Source organism: Heptranchias perlo, chromosome 31 (genome assembly GCF_035084215.1).
Source record: "Heptranchias perlo isolate sHepPer1 chromosome 31, sHepPer1.hap1, whole genome shotgun sequence".
In the NCBI taxonomy this organism is placed as follows: domain Eukaryota; kingdom Metazoa; phylum Chordata; class Chondrichthyes; order Hexanchiformes; family Hexanchidae; genus Heptranchias; species Heptranchias perlo.
Genome location: NC_090355.1, coordinates 31,338,337 through 31,363,021, shown reverse-complemented (window position 1 = coordinate 31,363,021; position 24,685 = coordinate 31,338,337). Strand labels below are relative to the sequence as shown.

The following is a 24,685-nucleotide window of genomic DNA, read 5'->3' as shown; positions in this document are numbered from 1 at the left end:
GCTAACTGGTCTATAGTTCCCTGGATTAGTCCTGTCATCCCTTTTTGTAGATAGGAATAACATTTGCTATCCGCCAGTCCTCTGGCACTATTCCTTTTCTTTATTGAACTTTTATGTATGGATACTCGTGCCTCGTTCTTCCCTAGTTTCTTTAAATATCCGTGGGTGCAATCAATCTGTACCCGGGATTTTGTCCTCAAGTTTGCCTGGCACGTCTTTTCATTCAATCCTAGCTTGTTGCATCCCTTTCGATTTCTTATACTAGTGTCATTTCCTTTTCAGTGAAAACTGAAACAAAGTATCTATTCAGTATGCCTGCCATTTCAGTATCTGTGCGTTTATCTTGCTCATCCCTTAGTGACCCTATCCCTATCTTCATTCTCTTTTGTTACTTGGTGCAGTATGGAGCAACATAGCATCGGAAGCTCTATCCCATGTTTCGTCTTTGATTTGTGCTGAGTTGGCTGATCACAGTAGCCGTGGCTGCGATTGTCCTAGTGTCCCTGGGCTAGTGAGGGGAAAAATCAGCTGGTTGTTTATTCCTGAACCGATGGCCCCTGATGGAAAATACAAGGTGAGGTCAGGATTGGCTTTGGCCTATGGTAAACACTCAGTCAAAACTCGCGCATAAAGAATTATCAATTGGTTGAGGCTGCAGGTATCTGTGGAACTGTACATGAATTTCCTTTGGGGAGGTGGAGAGAAAATTGGAAAATAGTAATTTACCCTTTTCTCTACCACAGAAGGCTTTGGAGGCCAAGTCGCTGAATATATTTAAGGAGATAGATAGATAGATTTCTAGACACAGAAGGCATCAAGGGGTATGGGGAGAGAGCAGGAATATGGTATTGAGATAGAGGATCAGCCATGATCATATTGAAAGGCAGAGCAGGCTCGAAGGGCCGAGTGGCCCACTCTTGCTCCTATTTTCTATGTTTACTTCCTTACACCAGCTGGTCTTTGACATTCGTACACTAATGAGATGAATCAGATCACGAGTTACTCTTATTATGCTATTTGAAGAATTGGGTCAGCTAAGACAGCTGGATTATGTGTAGAAATTTTGCTCCTTATTACTTATCCATATCAACTAGTGTAACCAGTGAAGATCCTTTAATCCTGCACTGCAGGTAGGTTTAGGTTGTTGTCCACTTTAAAGATTAGGATAAATTAAATTGAAGAGGTTAGGGGTAGTAGCCGCAAGGACAAGGTTAGGAGGATTACATGTTGAAACGTGGTGTGTTTTAATCAAGTATAGAACCATCTCTTAGCTGACAAAAAAAAAAGTCCAAATAAGATGTTAGGCCTATGACTAAATATGCTTTATGCTGGTAAAACAGAGGCTATTGTATTATGACTTGCAATGCTAAGATTATGTAACGTGCATTATGCAATTTATTTGCATGTGCTTTTTTAAAACACCAACTATTTTACAAATGGTTGTATAAAATAATAAACCTCATTGAGTCATTTGTAGTGCCAAGATTACAATGAGATGTTTAAATGAAGGTGGTAAGTAAACCAAATATAAATTAATATCTTGGTCTGCATTAGAGGTAAATAGAAAAACCATGAATGCTGTAAATTGCAGCAGGTCGATCAGCATCTGAACAAGAAAAAGGTTCTGATGGAGTTGAACTTAAAATGTCGATCTTTTTCTCTTGGATGGTGATCAACCTGCTGTGCATTTTTGTTTTATTTTGGACAAAGTTATTGAGATGGATATAATTTTTACATTTCTACCCTCTATGCTAGTTATTTTAGTAAATGGATTTTTACTGAACAGAAAATGTTTTTTTTTTTAAATGCATCCCCATTTCTGACATTTTGTGCCATTCAAGGCATGAAGTATTCGTGTCAGAGAAGGAAATATTTTTACACATTTTACAGCCAGGGGCTGTGTCGGACCGTTCCATGTCATGTGTAGCCTAGGCAGTTGTGGGGTACAGCTCTATCTCCACTGCCGCAATAACTCCCTGCCGCGCTGGTGTGATATATCTCTTCATCGCTATCCTTTTCCCCCCCACACCAGCATCAGAGAGTAGGGTTGCCCATTCCTGCACTGAGTATTTTAAAGACCATTTCTATCCTCTGCCTAAACTAGTATGTTTCCTGTGGTAGTGATGGTCATTATGGTAAGTCGGGTGATGTGCTGGTTATAGAACGACAGGAATGTTATACCATGTAATGCACAATATATTATTCTGGTACTAAGTGGAGCTGTTTTTAAACTGACCCGTCCCTTTTTCTGGCCACGGGCTAATCACTAAATACTCAAGTTTAATTGCTGTTTGATGAGAGAAGTTTGTAGATTGGAAAGTGCTTATCAAAAAAAATAAAAGCAGCATAAAGTGACTGCCTTTCCTTTTTTTTATATACTTTTGACACTAAGTGTGACGTGTATTCTCAAAACATTTATATAAAAAAAAACTAGCAGGTGCCCTTTGGCATTGCTGAAGATAAGTCAGAAGTTGATTGAATTATCCAAACCATGGAGCAAGTGCTTTTTGTTTGCTTCCTGTGAAATTTATGTCACTTACAATTTTCCTTTACGATGGATATTTTGTCTGCGTGATGAACACGTTAGACACAACACTTATCCATGTATATATGTATGGATCTAGAGAAAGATTGTGCTGTTCAGTATGATCTCTGAGTGAGGGGATGGTTCATAATTGGGAGGAGGTAGGCAACAAAATCACACATGAACATATTTCAGCACACAGATCATCGGAGAGCAAATTGGGTTTAGCGAGCCCATCTCTGAGGGAGCACAAGAAGCAAAATACTGCAGATGCTGGAAATTGAAAACAAAAACAGAAAAACCTGGAAATACTCAGCAGGTCAGGCAGCATCTGTGGAGAAAGAGGTCAGTCGATGTTTCAATTCTTAATTCCCTTCCGCAGGAAAGGAATAGAATGAAGGGGAGGGGGAAAAACAGGCACGCGCATACACCACACACACTGTGAAGAGCTTGAGTGGAGAACAGGAGATAGTTTAATGGCAGAAGTGATATCAGCAGGAGACAAAAGGAGGCAGAATGAGAGAAATGAAAGAAATGTACATGGCACAGAGCGTATGCATAGCTAAAGGGTGATGGGTAGAAAGGGAAACTTGGCTCCAGTGGCCCGGGAGTCTGGTACAAAAGCAGGTTGACATCGAGGGTGCAAATCACCTCACCAGTTGTGTTCTGACAGGGGGACCCCCACCAAAAGTACCACCCATTTCCCCATCCCAGGAAACGCTGGCCCACCCGTTCCACATTGCCAACACCTACTGCCAGAGAGACAATGGGAGCTATAGTTCAGGTCAGAAGTTGTTAGTCACTGTTACGGCCAGAGGACTGCAAAGTGCCTAGTCGAAAGATGGGATGCTGTTCCTCAAGCGTGTGTTGAGATCCATTGGAGAAGGCCAAAAGCTGAGGTGAGTTTGGGAGTGGGATAGAGAATTGAAGTGGCAAGCCACAAGGAGCTCAGGATCGCACTTGCAGACAGAACAGAGCTGTTCGGCAAAGCGATCACCTAAAATACATTTGGTTTCCCTACTGTAGAGGAGACCAAACCGTGAGAAGCGAATACAGTGTACTAGGTTGGAGGAATTATCTGTAAATTGCTATCTCTCACAGGAGGAGTGTTTGGGATCCTGGACAGTGGTGAGGGAGAGGAGGTGAATAGGCATCTCCTTTGCTTGTATGGGAAAGTGCCAGGTGAAGGAGATCAGGTGGTAGGGCTGATGGAAGAGTGAAAGAGGATGTCACGGAGGGTAAGGTCCCTTCGGAATGCTGTGGGGGGTGGAGAAAGAGATGTATTTGGTGATAGAATAACATTGAGGTGGAGGAAATGGTAGAAGATGATCTGTCGAATGTGGAGGCTGGAGGAGTGAAAGGCGATGACTAGGGGTTCTGAGAGCGGGGGGGAAAGGGGTGAGGGCAAACGCACGGGGAAATGGAATGCACTTGGTCAAGCGCCCTGTCAATCACGGTGGAGGGGAATCCTCCGCTGAGGGGAGAGAACGTTTCTGAAGTTCTGGTGTGGAAGGTGGATTCATCAGAGCTGATGAGGCAGAGAAACTGGGAGATGGAAATGGAGTCCCTACAAAAGCTGGTGTGGGCAGAAGTATAATCCAGGTAGTTGTGGGAGTCAGTGGACTTGTAATAGATGGCAGTGGACTGCCTATCCCCAGAGACAGAGGTAGAAAAATCCAGGAAGGGAAGATTCATAGATGGACCACATAAAGATATGGGAGGGATGGAAATTTGAAGCAAAGTTCATAAAATTCATTAGATCAGAGTTGTCCAGTACACTAGCCACAAGCCACATGTAATTGGGAATCCAGATGTGTCTAATTACATTTCTGATTAGTAAATTAAAAAATGAGACCCCATCATTGGGCACATGATCTCAATACTCATTCACACGGCATGTGCATGTGAACTTTATCCTTTTTCTGCATTTGATAAAATGGTATGGCAAAAAGCAGGGTGTGCAAGTGTCTTTTGATTGTTCAGTGCTTTACTTCCTCAATTACTGAATGGTGGTAGATGTTTGTTAAGTAAATAGGGACATGTGAAGTATATTTACCTGTATTGCGCGTAAGGTGTTTTCTACTAAAATTAATGCATGTGGCTACAACGGAATCATCCTGGTCAGGCCTGTGGCTAGTCAGCAATATCCATTGGACATCACTGCTCCAGATAAGGGTGGAAGCAAGATTTTGCTTCAAATTTTCACCCCTCCCTTTACATGGTCTATCTCTCAATGTTCCCTTTTTGAACTCTATTTCTACCTGCTGAGTATATCCAGCTCTTCCTATATCTAAGGGAGGTTCACTGTATCTGCATCATGAGAACCGCAATCAAGTTTTGTGGGTTTATCAATTTTAGTAGCAAACACCTTACGCACAATACAGGTCCCATAGTCCCCTCCCAAGGACCATCCATTAGAGACTTGGTCAGTAGCCCCTGAAAAGAACAAAAAGAATTTCAGACCATTTCTTTCCTGTTTTGAAACAATTGAGAGTGTGAGTCTGTACTTTAAATTGATGGCTGAGAATTAATTGCTTCTGTATACTATCTTACTTGTAAATAAATCTATTAATTTTAGCTTAAACAAAATTGGCTGACTGTGGTGTTTAGGACTTTTTAGGAAAATTACTTCAAGAAGTTGCAGTTCATGTTTTACTTTGTCTTTGGTGCTTTATTCAAATCAAACGATGTGTTTACTTTCACAGTCTTAATGATTTCTCTGAGGATTTTGCTCACTAATTCTTTGGAATTCTTTACCCCAAAAAGCTGTGGAGGCTGAGTCATGGAATACATTCAAGGTTGAGTTAGATAAATTTTTGATCAGCAAGGGAGTCAAAGGATATGGGGAAAGGGCGGGAAAGTGGAGTTGAGGTAAAAATCAGATCAGCCATGATCTCATTAAATGCAGAGCAGGCTTGAGGGGCCGAATGGCCTACTCCTGCTCCTATCTCTTATGGTCTTATGGACTTTGCTCAGAGCAAAAGTAAATCTGTTTTTCCCATTCTAATCCTTTTTGTGTCAATTTTTGTTGTCTTTCCTCTCCCTCCAATTTTCCAATCTCTCTCCCTCTCTTTCTCTCTCTTGTACACTTTTCTCTGATTTTCTCACGGTCTTTAAATAACTTTTCCGCTCTGACTCCTCTTGTATGTCTCTAGTATCTCCGTGCTTCTGACATATATTCCTTTACTGATGTTGTCAATATCTATCTTTTACCTTGGTTAAGGCTTAAGTATCCAACAACAACTTGCATTTATATAGCGCCTTTAACGTAGTAAAAAGTCCCAAGATGCTTCACAGGAGTGATTATCAAACAAAATTTCACAACGAACCACGTGAGGAGGTAATAGGACAGATGACCAAAAGCTTTTAAAGAGCGTCTTAAAGGAGGAGAGGTTTAGGGAGGGAATTCCGGAGCTTAGGGCCCAGACAGCTGAAGGCACGGCCGCCAATGGTGGAGCGATGAAAATCGGTGATGCACAAAAGGCTAGAATTGGAGGAACGCAGAGATCTTGGCGGGTTGCAGGGCTGGAGGAGGTTACAGAGATAGGGAGGGGCAAGGCCATGGAAGAATTTGAAAACAAGGATGAGAATTTTAAAATCGAGGCGTTCCCGAACTGGGAGCTAATGTAGGTCAGGGAGCAAAGGGGTGATGGGAGAACGGGACTTGGTGTAAGTTAGGATATGGGCAGCAGAGTTTTGGGTGAGCTCAAGTTTATGGAGGGTGGAAGATGGGAGGCTAGCCAGGAGACCATTGGAATAGTCCAATTTGGAGGTAACATAGGCATGGATGGGAGTTTCAGCAGCAGATGAGTTGAAGCAGGGGCGGAGATGGGCGATGTTACGGAGGTGGAAGTCGGCGGTCTTGGTGATGGAACGGATGTGTGGTCGGAAGCTCATCTCTGAGATGGGTATTGACATCTACCAGGGCTATTGAAGAGTTGTGCTGAAATGGACTGTTGTGTCAGACCAGGAGGGACAAGAGGGGTTTGGAGTTGGAGCAGGAGGGGGACCTGGGAATAAGTGTGGGGAGCGAGTTGTCAGAACACTCTATATTTGCAGTCTGGAGCCTGGAAGGACTTTAGAGGTGGTGGGACTCTAGCAGCACTCGTGGAGATGGGGGAAGAGTTAGGAAGACTGGGGTTTGAGAGTAGTGTGAGGTCACGGAGCATTTGGGGAGTAGAATAGAACTTGGAGTGGGAAGGAGAGTTTAGAATGTGGGAACTTTGAAGGAGGAATTGTGAAGACTGGGAAGCCTCAGAATGTCAGGGCTATGGGAAAAATGAGGGAACTGGGGTCTGTGGCAGCCAGAGAGGGGTTGAAGGCACTGAGAGTGTAGAGAATGAGTCTGGGTGTGGGATTGAGTGGCTGGATGTGGGAGGAAATTAGGAGATACATTAGAGGGAATGGAGTTGTGGGAACAATGAGGGGGAGAAGGTAGGATCTGAAAGCATAAAGTGGGGGGAGATGAAGCTGTAAATAGCCCAGAAGACACTTCCAGGGTCCAAATATATGCCCAGGTCTGGAAGATGGGCACTGATACTCTGTGCAGATCAGATGGCCGATCGTGTTTGAAGTGCCAACCTATATAGCTTGAAAGATGGAGGTGTAATTTTTATTGTGATCCATGTATTCATATATTCTGGTTGAAATGCATGAGGGAAAGCATGAGGAAATTAGGAGATACATTAGATGGAAAGCTATTTATAATTAATTTGCTAAGATGTGAATCATCATAGCCCTTGGATATCGCTGTAGGAGTTCCTCAGAGAAGTGTTCTTGGCCCAAATGTCTTTTGCTGCTTCATCAATCGTAAAGTCAGGAGAGGGACTATTCACTGATGATCCCACAATGTTCAGCTCCATTCACAATGCATCCAATAATGAAGCAGCCCATGATGGCTTTCCAAAGAACTTGGACAACATCCGTACTTGGGCTGCCAAGTGGCAGGTAATAGTGGTGTCACATAAATGCCAGATAATGACCATCGCCAACAAGAGAAAGCCCGATTACCTCCCCCTGATTTTCAATGGTACCATTGTTGTTTAGTCCCCCACCATCAACATCTTGGCGGGGTCACCATTGACCACAAGCTTAACTGGGCTAGTCATGTCAACACCTTGGTTACAAGGGCAGGGGCTGGGTACTCTGCCATGAGTAGATCTCCTGTGTAAAATGGCCTGGCGGTGTGATTTGTCTGCTTTCCAGTGTGACTGGAGGAAGTGCTGGACATTCCGTTTATTTTCCAGTAAGCAGCTTGATGAAACCAGGGACCATTTAGAGCAGAGCAATGGCAACTCAAACATGGCAGAGAATAAAAGTGCAGTGTGTAGCTCATGAAGTCTGCTTATGGAAATTGTCGTCAATTACTTGGGAACAAGTTGTTGGGGGTGACTGGAAAAGAGAGAGGGTCCTAACTGTAATGGCTCTTGCTCGTCAAATAACCTGGTGAAACTCTGGCCTCACATGAAGAATGACTTCTTGGGTGATATATAAGTTCCTTGAAAAGAAATGAGTAAATTGGGACAAAATAGGTAAAATATAATTCTAAGGAATCTTTTGTGTTCCTCAATTAACTTTACAAAGAAGCACGCTTGTTTTTGTTTGGCTCGTCCTTTCCCAAGTTGATGCCCTTTCCTGAAATTGTAAAACGCTATGTTTTCCTTATTCAAAAGTAACTTGACATGGGAATGTGGATTACACTAAGCTTTTCTAAGGTTAGTGCTATACTTTAGGCTCTGCTACCAGCTCTCTGGATTAATTCAAAAGCTATTTGAGTCTGTTACTAGGAGCTGCAGTATAACATTTTCCAATTAACGGATAGAGTTTCCAATGATATGGCATGGTTGGTTTTGTAAGTCTGGTGTTTTTGAAATTTCACCTGCTTGGAAGCGATTAGTCTCATTTTTCAAACTGTTCCATTTTTGATTGTGTTCAAGTGTTTTTTTTTCATTTGTTTTGCCAAATATTATTTGTGTTGACTTTAACCATAAACAAATGAAAGCTAATAGCATTTTACACAAAACATTCCTTATAATTGTTCACCAGAGTTGTAGTTGTACAGCAACAATTTCCAATGACTGTTGTTTTTGAGGGGGAATAATGCTTGCATTTATGTAGTGCCATATCACATTGAAATGTCCCAAAGCACTTAAAATGATGAGTTATATTTGAAGGGCAGTGACTATTTTGTAAGCAAATGTAACAGCTATTCTACACCAGCAGGGATATTGAATGGTGAGTTAACCTGTCTTTTTGGTTGAAAGAGGAATGTGGTCCAGGATATCAGGAAAACTCCCTGCTCTTCAAATAGTGCTATGGGATCTGTAACAGGTAGATGCAGCCTCTGTTTTAATGCCTCGTCTGAAAGATACACCTCCAACAATGTAGCACTCCCTCAGTACTTTGTTGGTGCGTCAGCCCTGAGTAAGCTCCAATCCTAGTGTGGGACTCAAACCCACGATCTTCTGACCCAGAGGCAAGAGTGCTACCAGTTGAACTAGGAAGGGAGAGAATCCTCTTGCAGCTAACTTTATTCAACTTTTCGTAACAGCTACAAAAAAATGCTGAAATCAAAGTGGAATTAGGCCCAAGGAAATCCAAATCATTTCCTCCTTTTGTACTGTTATTTGACCAAATTAAAAGTCAAAAATTTAGAGACAGTGGTAGGACGTGACCTGCAAGTTCTCCTGCATGATTTGGTTCAGATCTCAATTGTGTGGCCAAGAGAAGGATAGACCCTTCCCTACAGATGAAGGGAAGGAAACTGAGACCAAGTCACGTGCTATCCCTATCCTCCCATTTCAACACTGCTGATTTGAAGAACTCTTTGGCAGAGTCCTCGAAGCAGGTTGCCTGACTCTCGACCCCCTCTGGAGAAAACTGTGCGGGCAGTGAATCTAGACGAGGTCTTGAACGTCACCTGAGGAAGCTTTAATCAGTCTTTGGGGCAATGTGACCAAAGAGATCAATTTGGTTTTGCAGATGATGTAATTGTGTGAACGAAATGAGCTCACTTATCAGAAAAGTATCCTGATGTTGAATGCACAGATCACATAAGGAAATGACACAACAACTTGCATTTATATAGCGCCTTTAACGTAGTAAAACTTCCCAAGGTGCTTCATAGCGTTATCAAACAAAAATTGCCACCGAGCCACATAAGGAGCTATTAGGATAGGTGGTCAAAGAGACAGGTTTTAAGGAGCGTCTTAAAGGAGGTAGAGAGGTGAAGAGGTTTAGGGAGGGAATTCCAGAATTTAGGGCCTATGCACAGCCTTCAGTGAGTTTTTAATGTAATCTAAATTGGAGAGCAGCCATTTCCTATATATTTTTTAAAATCTCCTAGACTTTTATTGGCCAAGGAAAGAGCTTACCTTTGGTGCTTGCTGTAAATTGAGCTCTTCACATCCTTTCAGCCACAAAAAATATTTTGTATATTAATTGTTCCTATTCTTTTGTAAAGAGTAATAACCTACCTTTATTTACTAGATGGCTTCAGTGAAATAAATGTCTATTTCCAACTCCCTAATCAATATGTGTGCATGTAAGTAATCATGTACCAATGGTGTAACTGTTATGAGATGATCCAACCAGCAGCATGATGCTGTGGAGTATTACTGCCCATATAATGGTCTGTTGTATCCTTGGTGTTAGCAGTCCTTTCTTCCTATTGAGGGTTATAATTGTTTGACAAAGTATGATAGCAGATAGCAGAGGCTGAGAATAGGACAGCTTCTCTCCTTTGTGTCACATGCAACCTTTCCTTCAAGTAGTTAAGGAAAGGGATAAGAGAATGGTTCCAAGGATGCCTTTTAGAGTAGGGTTTTATTAAAATTAAAGCTGTGCGAATGCAAACGGATACAAATGACAATTTATGGACTTATTATTTGCTTAGAATTTAACATTGGGTTTGTCCTCTTTGGTTAAAAAGGAAATTTCACTTTGAACAGAATTGGCAAAGTTGAATCAGGCAAACAATTCACCATGGTGAAACCTTCAAATAGCAGAGAAGCCAAGTTTGAAAAATAGGTAGTTTAAAGCAAGAAGGAAAATTGGGCAGAACTTTCATCTAAAGGGTGCCCAGTATTTATACTATGGTACCAGTCAGTATAAATGGGTTTCATGAGGCCACTAAATGTACTTTTGGAGGGAGAAAGGATTAAAGGGTGTTGTGAGATGGTCGGTGCTGATCTATCAGAAAAAGGGACTGATGTGTTGAGTACATTGACTTTTTCTTGCATGCTAAAAATTCTTGTTTTTTTTCTGTCTAGGCTTCGACAACGGCCCTCAAGTAGTTCTACAGGTTATCAGGAGATACATTCATCATTTCTTTGGCTGCCGGGATTGCGCACAGCACTTTGAAGAGATGGCAAAAGAATCTATGGATGAAGTGGAGACACTGGATGGTGCCATTCTCTGGCTATGGAAAAAGCACAATGAAGTGAACAGCAGACTAGCAGGTAAGGGAGGAGTTGATTTAAAAAGAATGCACAGCTTACTTCAAGTGTATGCGCCGCAGATTGTGTTGCAGTAATGTTTAAAGGTTGCTAGTGTTTATACATCAGAAATAAATGGAATGTGTGTGTCAAAGTGGGTTCCACAATTCCTGTACTGAAATGACTGAGCTCTCACACTATAAACAAATGTTGGGTAATTCAGAATTAACCAATTAGAAAGTTTGCACTTCCATGGAGTGGTTCTACTGCACACTTTGTCTCTAAGAAGCAGTGTCAGCGTCACTGTGACACAGATTGTGCAATATAAATGACACTAAGATGGTGTCTGTTTGAAGCTTAGCTGCAGATATAAGACAATCAGGAGATGATAGTCGCACACAGCCGCAGTATAACTGCAAGTGAGACTAAATGAACAATCGCTCCCCCCAAATCGAGTCGCACACCATCTTCACTTTGACACACGTTGCCATTCGTTCATTGTCACTGGGTCAAAATCCTGAAATTTATCATCGAGCATCATTGTGGGGGGAGTACCATCATCACAAAGACTGCAGCGGTTCAAGGGGAACGCCCACCTCCACCTTCTCGGGACAACTAGGGATGGGCAATTAATGCAACCATGCCATTGTTGCCCACATCCTGAAAACAAATTGAGCAATCAAGTCATTGTTCACCAACATGAAAAAATGTGTCATTTGAATACTGGTTAGAAGAATACTGCACATCTTTTCTAGTATACATGCACAGTGCTGTGCTATGTTTGAATTCAAAACTGTTGTAGAGCCAGTAATATAGTAGTGCTGTTGGCGTACAGAACTACTCTGAAAGCAACTACTGGTCTCAAACAGCATCTGCAGTATAATAACAGTGTAAGACTCCCTATTTTTCTGCCTTCAAACTATGAATTCAATTAATGTATGCTTGATACATTGGCAGCAATGTAAAATATATCCCAATTGAGATTGATCAAATAACTACCAGTGACGAAGTTACGAATGAGTTGCCAGCCTCGCGAGGGTATGGTTTATTGCATTTCCTTGCTGGCCAGGAATAGTGAAGGGTAGTCAAAGGAAAGATGGGGTCGATTAGGGACCAAAAAGGTCGTCATGTGGAGGCAGAAGGCATGGCTGAGTACTTTGCACCTGTCCTCACTAAAGAAGAGGATGCTGCCAATGTAACAGTAAAGGCGGAGGTAGTAAGGAAATTGGATAGGATAAAGAGGAGGTACTTAAAAGGTTGGCAGCACTCGAAGTAGAAAAGTCACCTGGATGGGATGCATCCTAGGTTACTGAGAGAAGTAAGGGTGGAAATTGTGGAGGCTCTGGCCACAATCTTCCTTAGATATGAGAGTGGTGCCAGAGGACTGGAGGATTGCAAATGTTACACCCCTGTTCAAAAAAGGGCGAGGGGTAAAAGCGGCAACTACAGTTCAGACGGCCTTACATCGGTGGTGAGGAAGCTTTTAGAGACAATAATTCGGGACAAAATTAATTGGCACTTGGAAAAATGTAGGTTAATAAATGAAAGCCAGCCCTGATTTGTAAAAGGCAAATCGTGTTTGATGAACTTGATTGAGTTCTTCGATGAAGTAATGGAGAGGGTTGATGAGCGGAGTGTAGTTGATGTGTATATGGACTTTCAAAAGGCGTTTGATAAAGTACCACACAGTAAACTTGTTAGCAAAATTGAAGATTAAAGGGACAGTGGCTTCGTGGATTTGAAATTGGTTAAGGGACAGAAAGCAGAGAGTAGTAATTGGTTGTTTTTCAAACTGGAGGAAAGTATACAGTGGTATCCCTTAGGGATCGGTATTAGGACCACTGCTCTTTTTGATATATATTAATGACCTGGACTTAGGTATACAGGGCAGAATTTCAAAGTTTGCAGATGACATGAAACTTGGAAATGTAGTAAACAGTGAGGAGGATAGTAACAGACTTCAGGAAGACAAACAGACTAGTGAAAAGGGCAGATACATGGCAGATGAAATTTAATGCAGAGAAGCGTGAAGTGATTTATTTTGGTAGGAAGAATGAGGAGAGGCAATATAAACTAAATGGTACAATTTTACTGGGGGTGCCGGAACAGAGACCTGGGGGTATTTGTACACAAGTCTTGAAGTTGGCAGGACAAGTTGAGATGGCATAAGGGATTCTGGGCTTTATTAATAGAGGCATAAGAGTACAAGAGCAAGGAAGTTATGCTAAACTTTTATAAAACACCGGTTAGGCCCCAGCTGGAGTATTGTGACCAATTTTGGGCACCACGTTTTAGGAAGGATGTCGGGGCATTGGAGAGAGCGCAGAAGACATTTACCAGAATGGTACCAGGGATGTGGGACTTCAGTTACGTGGAGAGACTGGAGAACCTGGGATTGTTTTCCTTAGAGCAGAGAAGGTTAAGGGGCGATATGATAGAGGTGTTCAAAATCATGAAGGGTTTTGATAGATTAAATAAGGCAGAAGGGTCGGTAACCAGAGCACACAGATTTAAGGTAATTGGCAAAAGAACCAGAGGCGACAAGAAGGGGAAAGAAATTTTCGTAACGCGTTATGATCTGGAATGCGTTGCCTGAAAGGGTGGTGGAAGCAGATTCAATAGTAACTTCAAAAGGAAATTGGATAGAAACTTGAAGGGGACAAATTTGCAGGGGTGTGGGACTAATTGGTAACTCTTTCAAAGAGCTGGCACAGACACGATGGGTTGAATGGCCTCCTTCTGTGCTGTATCATTCTGTTATGATTCTATAACTCTCCAGAATGGTGTGCGTCTGTGTGTCACTATGCACAAGTGTTGACACCAGGGTTTCTCATCCTTGGTGGCTCCTGATGAATGTGTTTCAAGAAGTCTTTACTTTTGTAAAGTCCTGCAGCCAGTCCTTGATGTGTATCTCTGATGTCCGAAACACTAAAAGGCTGACATTATAATAAAATAGAAGATTGTATCAGTCAGTGTTTTTAACAGTAGGTGAGCCTGAATGTTAACTCTGTTGGGATCTGTCTCCCCTTTACCAAAAGGAATTCAAAGATTTTAATTGAATGGCTTGGTTAATGCTGAGACCATTGAACAAAACCAGCAACTCATTCACCATCCCTGTATTTTAAAATGGAATTGAATGTATCTGCTGCTTATCAAATACTATGAGTTGAAGAAACAAAACTTTAGGAAAAAACTGTGCAGCTGAGATTCAGCCACTGGGAGGTGCACAGAACCTGCCTGCCTGTTTCTCGCTCACTTTCTCCTTATCAGACCATTGTCATAGTTGTTTGGGTCAGACTTGTACAAACCAGGGCACCTGTTGCAGCCTGCTGTTTTATTTCATCGGATCATACAGCACAGAAGGAGGCCATTTGGCCCATCATGCCTGTGCTGGCAATTTTTCTCCCCCATTTGTCTACCTGCTGGGACAGGGGGTTTATCTGAATTGTGGAACTCACAGCAGTGAATACTGCTTTCTGTATGGCTTGCAACAGGGTGAGGTATTGTGCCAGCGTGTGTCGCTGCATCTTGTGGACCATTTAAAAAGGTAGCCTCGCTACTTGGGCTCTGCATTCGCTCACAGTAATGGCAAGTGTGTATGGGTCAGTCATTCCAAGGACTTGCCTATTTTGCTGAGGGGCTGTCATTCTAACGTCTCTCAAGCCATGGTCATCTCTCCATCTCTCGTAGTTTTTAAAACGACTGGGGCAAACAAAACTCAAAGTTTTGAATTGATTTATTTCAATAGAAATAATAACATAAGGGCAGCACTTTAATCATCTAGTATTGCCCATGGTTTGCTCTTTCAACTTTGCATCGATGTGTGTGAAGTCCCCTGAAGTGCACGTGTGCTTGAGGTGTGAAACTGAGAGAGTCTCGACCCCACCACAATATAACTGCAGACCAGTGCAAAGCTGTGCTTTTAACTAGTTCCCTGGCTGCCCATTGGTTCAGCTGGGAACTTTTCAAACTTAATTTTTGATGTTGGAAGAAAGCCACCCAGTCAGCTAACATTTAAAAAAAAGTGTAACCTGGTTTCAGACATTGATGGATGGTGCTCTGAGCATGTGCATACTTGGTGCTACAGTCTCCCTGGGAATAGAGCACACAGGAACCTCCAGTGTATCTCGGGGTTTCTCTCCCTCCAATGCACTCTACAGGCTTTGAGTAACACTGGTTATATAACTGGCCCTTCCTTTTTGACAGGTGAGGCACATGCCGTGCAACCGTGGCAATGGGCCCTTTGCATATGCACAGTGTGTTTTATTTTATAGTCGATGGCGATCTTCCATTATAAGAATAATGCACGGTCAAAGAAAAGAGTTAAGAGAGGAATTGATAAACAGATGGGAGGAGAGGAAGCTAGTAATCACTTTGGCAAAGCCAGCTCCTTTTCTTGAAGTCGCTCTTCCCTATATTGCCCTAAAAAAAAAGACCTGTCCGCTATAAACGCACTTGAGAAAGGAGTGAGGAGGCTTATCAATAATGTCAGGCAATAGGAGATCTCCTGATGCAAACACTTATTTGAATTCATCAGGTAAACAGAAAATAACTGTTCCAGCAAGCGCACGTAGGTCAAATCAACAGGCAACTTGCACACAATCTCCAGCGCCCATCTGTGATAATTCTAGGTGCCTCACCTGACCAGTTTAATCTGAACAGACTCCTTTTTTGCAGCCTTCAGCCTTTCCGGCACAGACAGGATGGACCGAATGGCCTCCTTCTGTGCTGTATGATTCTATGATTCATTCTATTGGAGTGTTTTGCTATCCAAACACATGTTCTGTGAGTTTGCTCTATTAATTTATTCAGGTTATAAATTTTTTCTTTTGTGTCTCTCAACCAGCATTTTTTTTTGAATAATCAGGGAAATTTCAATTAGGGAATTGCGATGATTTACTTAACCTGGCTGCATGCACATACTGTGGTGTTGTAAACATGTAATATGTAAATTGCAGGTTTTGTTCTGCATCTCCATTGTTGAGTGAGATCATTGTCTATGAGTTGTATTCAATTACCACTTGAATGCAAGTGGACTGTTAAGTGCTGTTTTGCTAATGTCGTAACAGAAAGGAGAGGGCAACTTCTGAAACGCGAACTTCTGAATTATTGCAGCCCAATACAGATGGGTTGTCTTCGTTTTGTGAAGGGCCACCCTTAGAGGGCAGCGTGGCCTGTCCGTTCAGGCTTTGTTGCTGCAGTTTATTCCATATATATTTTTCCCTATCTATACCATATACTGAATACCCAAGCCTGTGTAATGATCCATAAAATGGGTCCCATTTACTAACACAAGGCCAAATGGCGAGAACAATGATTGATACTGACAAACGTACAATAACACCACAGCAGGGGTGTGCACAAATTAATTGTGCTCTGCAGCTGCAGCTACACTGGTCGACTTGTAGTGTCTACTTGTGCGCTTCTGCCCGTGCAACTGAATAGCAGTCTGTTTTGTGTGGGTTGGAGGAAATGTAGGCTAAGTCCTACCAGACAGCTGTGTTGTATTTTATTTTATTTTAGACACTGTAAGCAGTGCAGGACTTGCAAGTCCCTTGTGTTTATATAACTAATTGTTTGGAGACATCAAGTGAGAGAGGTCGCTGTGGCACCCGAGAGATGGTCACATTTCAAAATCCAGCCCTCCCCCCACTGCCATCCCCCCCCCCCCCCCCCCCTTCCCTTTCTCTGGAGAGTTATGACACACAACCTGTCATCTGTCGGCCAGTAACCAGTGAAAGGGAGAATCCCGCATTCACAGCCCACAAAGTAGGAGCCAGTTGGTTTTGTTTTACTTGTGTTGTAATGAATTGTTAACCAGGTCTAAGGCCTATACAAAAAAGGCTTCAAAGAAACAGCTGGTAGAGGAGGCCGTTAAAGCTGAACAATACATCTGTCAGTCCGTACCTTTTTGGGCACTAAGTACACATAAAACTTTCAGCAGTTAGCCGTTCTCATTTTAGAAACCAGGAGTGAATGGCTTTAAATTTTTTTCTACAATCAATGATTTTTAATTTGTGTTTTTTAAAAATGTTCCTGCATAACTTTTACCATCACAATTATCATAAAAATAAGCGATGAATTCAAATAAGTAAAACTTTCCTCCACTGTAGAAGCATAGCCTCTGGTACATTGTCATATATTGTGGCTCAGGTATAAATGGTAAATAGAGTACTGGGCAGTCACCCTAGCAAATAACTCTAGTTGCAAGTAGGGTTATATAAGTACAAGTGATGATTTCCATTTCCTGTTGAAGATGTATTGCATTTATGCCTTTAAAGATTGGACAGTTTATTACTATTTATGTGGGTGGTCAGCTCTAGAGTCAGAATGATTCACGCTGTGCCAGGGGTTATATGATCTGCAATGACGTGTAGCTTGTCCCTGGATCAGACATGGACCATAGTGTTAATATCGTTCAGACCAAGTTGCACTGAAGTCAAATTCTTTTCACGTGCGCTCTACCCATGTGCTGTAGCTTTCCTCAATTCTGTGTATAGCTTTTAGATGGGTAGGCTTGTATCCATCATTCACCTCCTGAGCTGAGTGAGGATCTGAACTAATGTTGTAGTGTTTTTAATAGCCAATTTAGACAAAATAGCCCTTTAGTAAAGTGGGAGAGAGCAAAATACAATGTGAGGAGCATTTTAAAAAAAAAAGTTTTCAAAATATTTGCAAAAGGGCAAATTGAAATGCTGTCCACTCGTAGAAACAAGGGAACAGGAGTAGACCATCAGCTCCTCAAGCCATGATTCAGTATTTGCTTTTGCTGTAGAAAGTGTGTGACTTTTCAAATGTTTGAGACTAGTTTTAAGTACCAGAGCTTTACTTTTTTTTAATCCTGATGTCATCTGTCTGAAATTGCCAGGATGCAACATCTGGCTCTGTCAAAGCATTGGTAAAAAGGAAGCTATTGTCTTCAACTCCCACTACAAACTCTACCCTTGCCACCCACTCCATCCCCCTCCCAGGCCACTCTCAGGCTGAACCAGACTGTTTGTGACCTCGGTATCCTTTTTGACCCCGAACTGAGCTTCCGTCCCCCTTATCTTCTCGATCACAAAGACCACCTACTTTACCTCCATAACATCCTCTGCCCATCTGCCACTGAAACCTTCGCCCATGTCTCTGACCTCCAGACGACCATTCCAATGCTCTGCTAGCTGGCCTTCCATCTGCCAAACTCTCTAAACTTCAGCTCATCCATAACTGCTGCCCCTTATCCTGTCCTGTTCTTCACTTCGGTCCTTTTTGCCCTACATTGGTTCTTGGTCCCCCAACGCTTCAAATGTAAAATTCTCGTGTTTAAATCCCGACATGGTCTCACCCCTCCCTATCTCTTGTAGCCTCCTCCGATCGCTCCAACCCCTTCCCGAACTCTCCATTCCTCCGACTCCGACCTCTTCGCCCCGCCATTGGCAACTATTCCTTCAGCTGCCAAGGCCCCATGCTCTGGAACTCCCTCCCTAAACCCCTCTGCCCTTCCACCACATTCTCCTCCTTTTAAGACCCTTCTCCTTGACCAAGCTTCTGGTCACCACCACCACCCCCCCCACCCCCACCCCCCAAAATATCTATTGCTTTGGTTCAGTGTCCATTTTTTTTCCTTACACCTCTGTGAAGCGCCTTGGAATGCTTTTCTATGTTAAAGGCAATATATTTTAAGTAGTTGTGGTGGTACCAAGGATCGCACTACAGCTTTGTTAATCAGTGCGGGTGTTTTGTGGTCAGAATTCATATGGACATTGAAAGCTGTCCGATTTGGTCAATGTAAGAATAGCTCCTATAAAAGGGTGAATGGGTACGCATTGATTGAATTTTAACGACATATCAGGTAAGTGATCTGGCGAGACATCCAGCAACAAATCCTCAAAACTTCTAAACTTACTGCATGTGAGATTTGTTGTCAAGGGTATTGCAGTTCTGCATAACCAAGTCGCAGGGCAGTGAAAATGTTGATTGCTGAGCAAGAATAAATCACAACCCTTATGCGTAGAGCAACTGATGTCCAGGTGCTCAATCCTCCATCTCTTAAGTGATTTTTCAAGGCTGAGTTTAAGCATGTGGTTAGTTGATTCTTCTGTGGTTAAGTAATATTATGACCATTCCAGCAAATTTGTGATTCAATCAGAGCCAGAAATTGATAGAGAATAGTAATGGTAAGAGAAATCCATCTGTTTAACTCTGTTCTTTGCTTGTAAATTTTAATCTGAGTAGCAACCAGGTGGATGTGAGATCTGATTACAGCTGAAGAAGGAAAAAAAAGCAAGAAACATCTTCAGCAAGCAAGTGCCTATAAATTAACAGTTTCATGGCTACGGCCAGTTTGCAAAAATTTTTTTAAGAACAGATGAGGCAATCATAAATATAAAAAAAATTCAGAGACACAATGTCTGAGAGGGGCAATTAAAGGGTTCGACACAGTGAGACCAGCAGAGGCTGAGACAAATGGAGGTGTATTAAAACCTATTGAAAATCATTTAAAACAATGGGGAAAGATGCAGGCTTTAGCAGGGCTTGGAAATGTGATTGTACTGAAGAAAGATTAAAGGAGGAAAAGAGATTAACTGAAAACAGGTGTTTGATGCAGTGAATTCCAATTTAAATTTACAATAATCCCACAACTAAACGTTAGATGAAATTTAAGTGCTTCTTCATGCATCCAACTTGATGAACTCTTTGCTTAGTGTCTTTAGCATTGAGATTGTACCCTGATCGGATAGCTCATCCGTGACGCAAGAAGGGTTAAAACTTTTGATTCATTAGCTAACGTGTATATTTTAGAAGAAAACACTCTAAAAGACTGCAGATCTGGTAAAGATTATCATATTTGAGTTTAATCTAAATATTTAATCCTATCCATTTCCAAAATGACCTGTGGATGTGGCACTTGTGACATTATTATAACTATTGATTTGTTTTCTTTTGGTTTCTTAGGTGCTCCAAGTGAGGATCCAATGTTTCCCAAAGTGGCATGGCCAACTCCAGACCGCTGTCCCATGTGTCACGATGAGATCAACGGCCTCCATAGCTGGAAGGAGGAGGAAGTTCTGACATTTTTGAAGTCACATTACAGCGTGGATAATCTTTCATATAAATACAGTGAACATGAATCGCATGCCAACAAAGCAGTGAATGCAGTTCCAGAAAGTAATGGAAATGAGGGTAAAGAACAAGTGCCACCTCAACTGAGAAATGGTCACAAGGAGCAAAAAGCCAATCTCCAAAGCCTAGCCCAAAATTCCCAACATAGCACCTTGATGAACCGAGAGAAAGGTGTTCTGGCTGACAGTAACCCGAAAAGAATTTCATTTGACCAGGAAGCAGCCAGCCTGAAGAAAGAGCTTAAACAATCCGTTTCGTTTTTTGGAATCGGGTTTTCCAACGTGGACCTGAGCCTTTGTGTTGTGTTGTATGCAGCATCCTGTTTTTTCCTAATGATCATGTACTTCTACTTCCAAATGAGGTCCAAAAGGAAAACCAGATATAACCGCCCTTGCGTTTAAGGCGATTTTCACCTGTATCGGGGAAGGAAAATGGCTCCATGTATTTTGCAGCATAGGTAGTCTTTCTGGTGAGGATATTGGTGGGCCTTTTGTTTTCCCCAGATCATACCTTCTCCACATTTCTTTTAGCATTTCAATCTGGACAATGATGTAAAGTGTAAGTTACGTTCTGATGTGTAACTTCATGGTGAAGAATATGTTTTGCATCAACTCCACCTTTTTGAGCAATAAGAAAAATGAGCAATGGGTTTGGATTACTTGGCTGCCTTTAAGAGGAATTTACAATCATGCCCCACCGACTCACTTTGCCTCTTTTCTCCATTCCAGTCCTGACTGTGCTGATTCTTGCCGGGGTACAGTTCCATGGGGACCGGGCACCCACTGATATCGCACTTAATGCCTTGACTAAGTGTTGAGCTAGTCAACTATGGTGAGGGGGGTGGGGGTGATACTGAACCCAGCCCAATCCTGTCTAACCAAAATTGTCAGTGGGGTCCCTGAATTAATTCTCCCACCCCTCTCCCCCTTTCTCCCCCTCCTCTTGAGGTCAGCTAAATCAGAAAAGATGGGGACTGAATTTGGAACTTTGGTGTGTGTAGCTTGGTGTATACAAGTCAGAGATGGGAGGTGGACATCTAGCTCATCCCTCTGGTGCTCTTAACTCTCCCATTATAGCATGCACCTGCATTTTGAATGCCCCCTAGTGTATTTGCCTCCATTACCCTGCCTGACAGGTGATTCCAAACATTCATCTCTGAGTGGAGAAGTCCTTCCTAATATCTGATTCAGATTTATTTTTCACTGATTAATTCACATTTTTCCTTTGGTCTTATATTCCTAGCCCTAATTTGAAGTGATATTCAGGTTTACCATATACAATGTAATCTTTTAACAGACCTCAGTGAGGTTCCCACCCACTCTTGGTCTCAACACAAACTTAAAAAGTCCTTCCACTCCTCTCAAATTGAGGTAGTTCTCCTCAGCATGGCCATCAGGATACAGTTGTGTCCAATGTCCTACCCCTGTATCTTCTAGACTGGAGCTTCAGCTTCTCCACTCTTTCTTCATAGCTCATCCCCTTTTACATCAAGAATCAGACTTATTGCTCTCTGTCAGATCACAAAAAAACACATACAAGAATTCGGTAATTTGAGTACGATCTGACCAGTTCATTGTACAGTCCTGAAGTAACCGTTACCATTCTGGCTATATATAATCTCACCTTTTTTAATAGCTTCGCCTCATTGTCCAGACATTTGAAAGTGCTGAATCTGCCATCACTTCCAGGTTCCTTTCTAATTTCCTCTCAGCTGAATCAAGCACATTCATTGTATGTTTATACAAGCTTTTTTTAAAACCCATGTGCAGCACTTTACATGTAACAATACCACTCCAGCCAGGACCCTCACTAGAATTCACTATTTCTAGTTTTCCACCGGCCTCCACGTGCCTGGAGTCAGTGGAATATTTTGCTTATATTTTTGGAAGATGTATTTTTTCAATGATAAGGTAGTGTTACTTAAGAAAACAACTTGCCTGAAATAGAAGTGGGCAATTATTTTAACAATAAATCGTAGTTAACAATAATAATAGTACCCCCTTAAAGTGGAGACTGTAGCCGAAGCCTAGTGCTTATCTGCCTGTGAAAAGGATTTGATGTATCACTGCAGTGGCAATGCCATTTTGTTATTTTTGTACATATTTTGTGTAACATAAAGGTGCTGGACAGGGCAGTTATTTGTCTGCCTAGCTATTACCTACAAGGAATTCAAGGTACCTGTGTCAGATTAAGATTTGCCTAGTGACATGGCTAGTTAATTTTAAGCATACAGAAATATCCCTGGCGACATCAGATACTCACCTGTCGCTGCTCAACTGGCTGACCTGAGTCCACTGACCAAGAATCTTCCATTCTGGCAATGTGTCAGTTAGCCTGTATTTGAAACGGCCCTTGTGAAATAGTGTTAAGTTCTATCTTTTCCTGGCTGTGGTACGAAATGAGGTTGCCCACTGTAAGTTCAAACAGAGCCCTAACAAAAAATGTCCTTAGATTCGTTACAATTGCAGTAGATGATCTTTGTGCCTAATGTTACACTAGTGCAATAGTTTAATAGGGAGATTACTGTTGGAGTTGTGGCACATTGCCATGGTTTTGTCCCAGGATATTTGTGGGGGCGGGGCTCACTGAAATCTGACTTGCCACGGTTTGGCATACGACTGCCTGGTGTGTACAAATACTTCTCCAAAGAGACCTTTTTTTTGTACATTTTGTAGCTTTTTGTTTTTCCAATAAAATAAGCAGATTGTGACGTCTGCAGCGTGGGTCGAGACCAAGTGCCAGCAAGTCTAACAGACTGGTTCAGGCAGAGAATGTCCCCACTGAAGTAAGTGTGTGTGTGTGTGTGTGTGTGTGTGTGTACACTTTGTGAGGAAGGGACCAATTGCCTTTCTTTTCCTCCCCCCATCCCTTTTTAAAATCTAATGATGCTTAAAAAAAATGATTTGAAAGGTCTGATGGATGTTCAGTAGAATTACCTGCAGTATTATCTGGTTAAGATACCATTCAAAACCTGCCTGAAGCTTCTCCAGAGATTCCATTGTGCCACTGGAAGAAGTTTCCATTCAGTATTTGTCATGTTCCGTTTGTAAACAGACTGAGTGCCATTTGTTCATTCAGAAAACCAGCATCACTTCGGAAATGTTTCATAAAGATCACAATTGATGTCTGGTTTAATTTATTTATTTTTTTCAAAGCTGCCTTGTTGTCCAGTTTACTGAAGCTGTTATATTCTGACGTAAAAGTGTCAGTCAATGCTGTATATTTTCATTAGGAGAAAATGTAGGCAGTCTTTTGTACCGAACAAATTGAAGGAAACTTAATCCTATTTGAAATAAATTACTCTGCAACTAACTCGTAACTCTTTGTATTCATAAGATTTTGCTCCTCGCTCAGTTATAAAGCTGTGATGAACTTGTGACATTCTTCACTCCAGTTCTTAACATGTGAGTGGATCTTGGGCAATTCATGTGCAATTATTGGCTCCCAGACATCTCCACCATGCAATGAGCAATGGGAGAAGCTTACGGTTCGCTGTTATTACTACAGATAAAGATTTGAGAGCAGTACATGCTCTGAGGAACATGGGGACCGCAGACCTGAGTCATACTGCGTCGCGCTCTGGCCAGGGAAGACCAAGCTTTGCCTGTGAATGTTTACTCACGTGCTCAGAGCTGCACTCTCCGGGTACCTGAATACCTGAACACATCTTAATATTGGCAAAGAGCCAATCAGACAGTCAGCTCTCTAACATTTTTTAAAAATTAGAACTAAAGTTAAACTACAATTGGTGTGGAGCTCGAATGGTGTGAGGCTGCCTCCTTAAGGTAGTTTCACGCCGTTTGCTTAAATTCAATGATCAAGGAGTTGTACTGCACAATTTGTGCGTACAAAGCCAAAATTACTTTGAAAACATACAAAAATATGTTGTGCAACTGAGGCAATGATTACAAGTTGGCCATCCAAAATTAAGGGTGTTCCTTGAACTGTAGTAGTTATTTTTGCCCTATAAGGACTATCAGAATACTTTACTAGGTCGTACCAATTTTCTTCCTTCATTTCCTGAAGGTATTGACGCCTTGCTACAGTAGTTTATGGGTGCTGGTTGCCCTTCAAAATCTTGCTCCAGTAGCCATTATTTGTGCCAGCCTGGACAGTGCGTGTTGGGAGGACTATTCAGGTGCAAGAGAAAGCTCAAACCCTGTCCTTGTCCCAATAGCCACACATGCACTTCCAGCAGGGGACGATGGATAGCGATCAGGAGCAGGAGGCCAGCCTGATATTTCTCCCAAACCCAGGCCACTGAGGCTAGTTATAGCACCCCTATTCCTGCTCCAACTGAGAGCTAACTCTGTATGGTCCAGGGGTTGAAACCTGGAACTTTCTATATGGTTAAACTACTTGCTGAATAAATTTCCCAAGCAAACAGAGAAATTCAACTCCACCGTTTACAAAGTAAGAATCTTCTCCATGATGACATTATATTTCTATGCTGCTATAGACCAGCAAACACCAGTCTGACTCTGACAATAGAATAAAATATATTTTTTTAAAAAGACCTTTTTAGTCTGCACTTTCGCTCTTAAAGCTGTGTTCGGATAAGAGGTTTGAGCTTTGGAGATTAATATCCCGGATTTTCTTTATAAAAGGAAATTGCATAGGT

At 42.0% G+C, this 24,685-nt stretch overlaps 1 protein-coding gene across 1 annotated transcript in view; it reads left to right on the top strand.

Moving 5' to 3' along the window:
- The window catches only part of qsox2 (quiescin Q6 sulfhydryl oxidase 2), an 88,599-nt gene extending 65,223 nt beyond the window's left edge, over positions 1-23,376 (top strand). Inside the window, exons 11-12 of the mRNA XM_067969882.1 lie at positions 10,795-10,983; positions 19,897-23,376. Of these exons, the coding sequence (XP_067825983.1) occupies positions 10,795-10,983; positions 19,897-20,465 (758 nt within the window). The 3' untranslated portion in view covers positions 20,466-23,376. The remainder of the gene's footprint in view (positions 1-10,794; positions 10,984-19,896) is intronic.
- Positions 23,377-24,685: the final 1,309 nt, after the last annotated feature.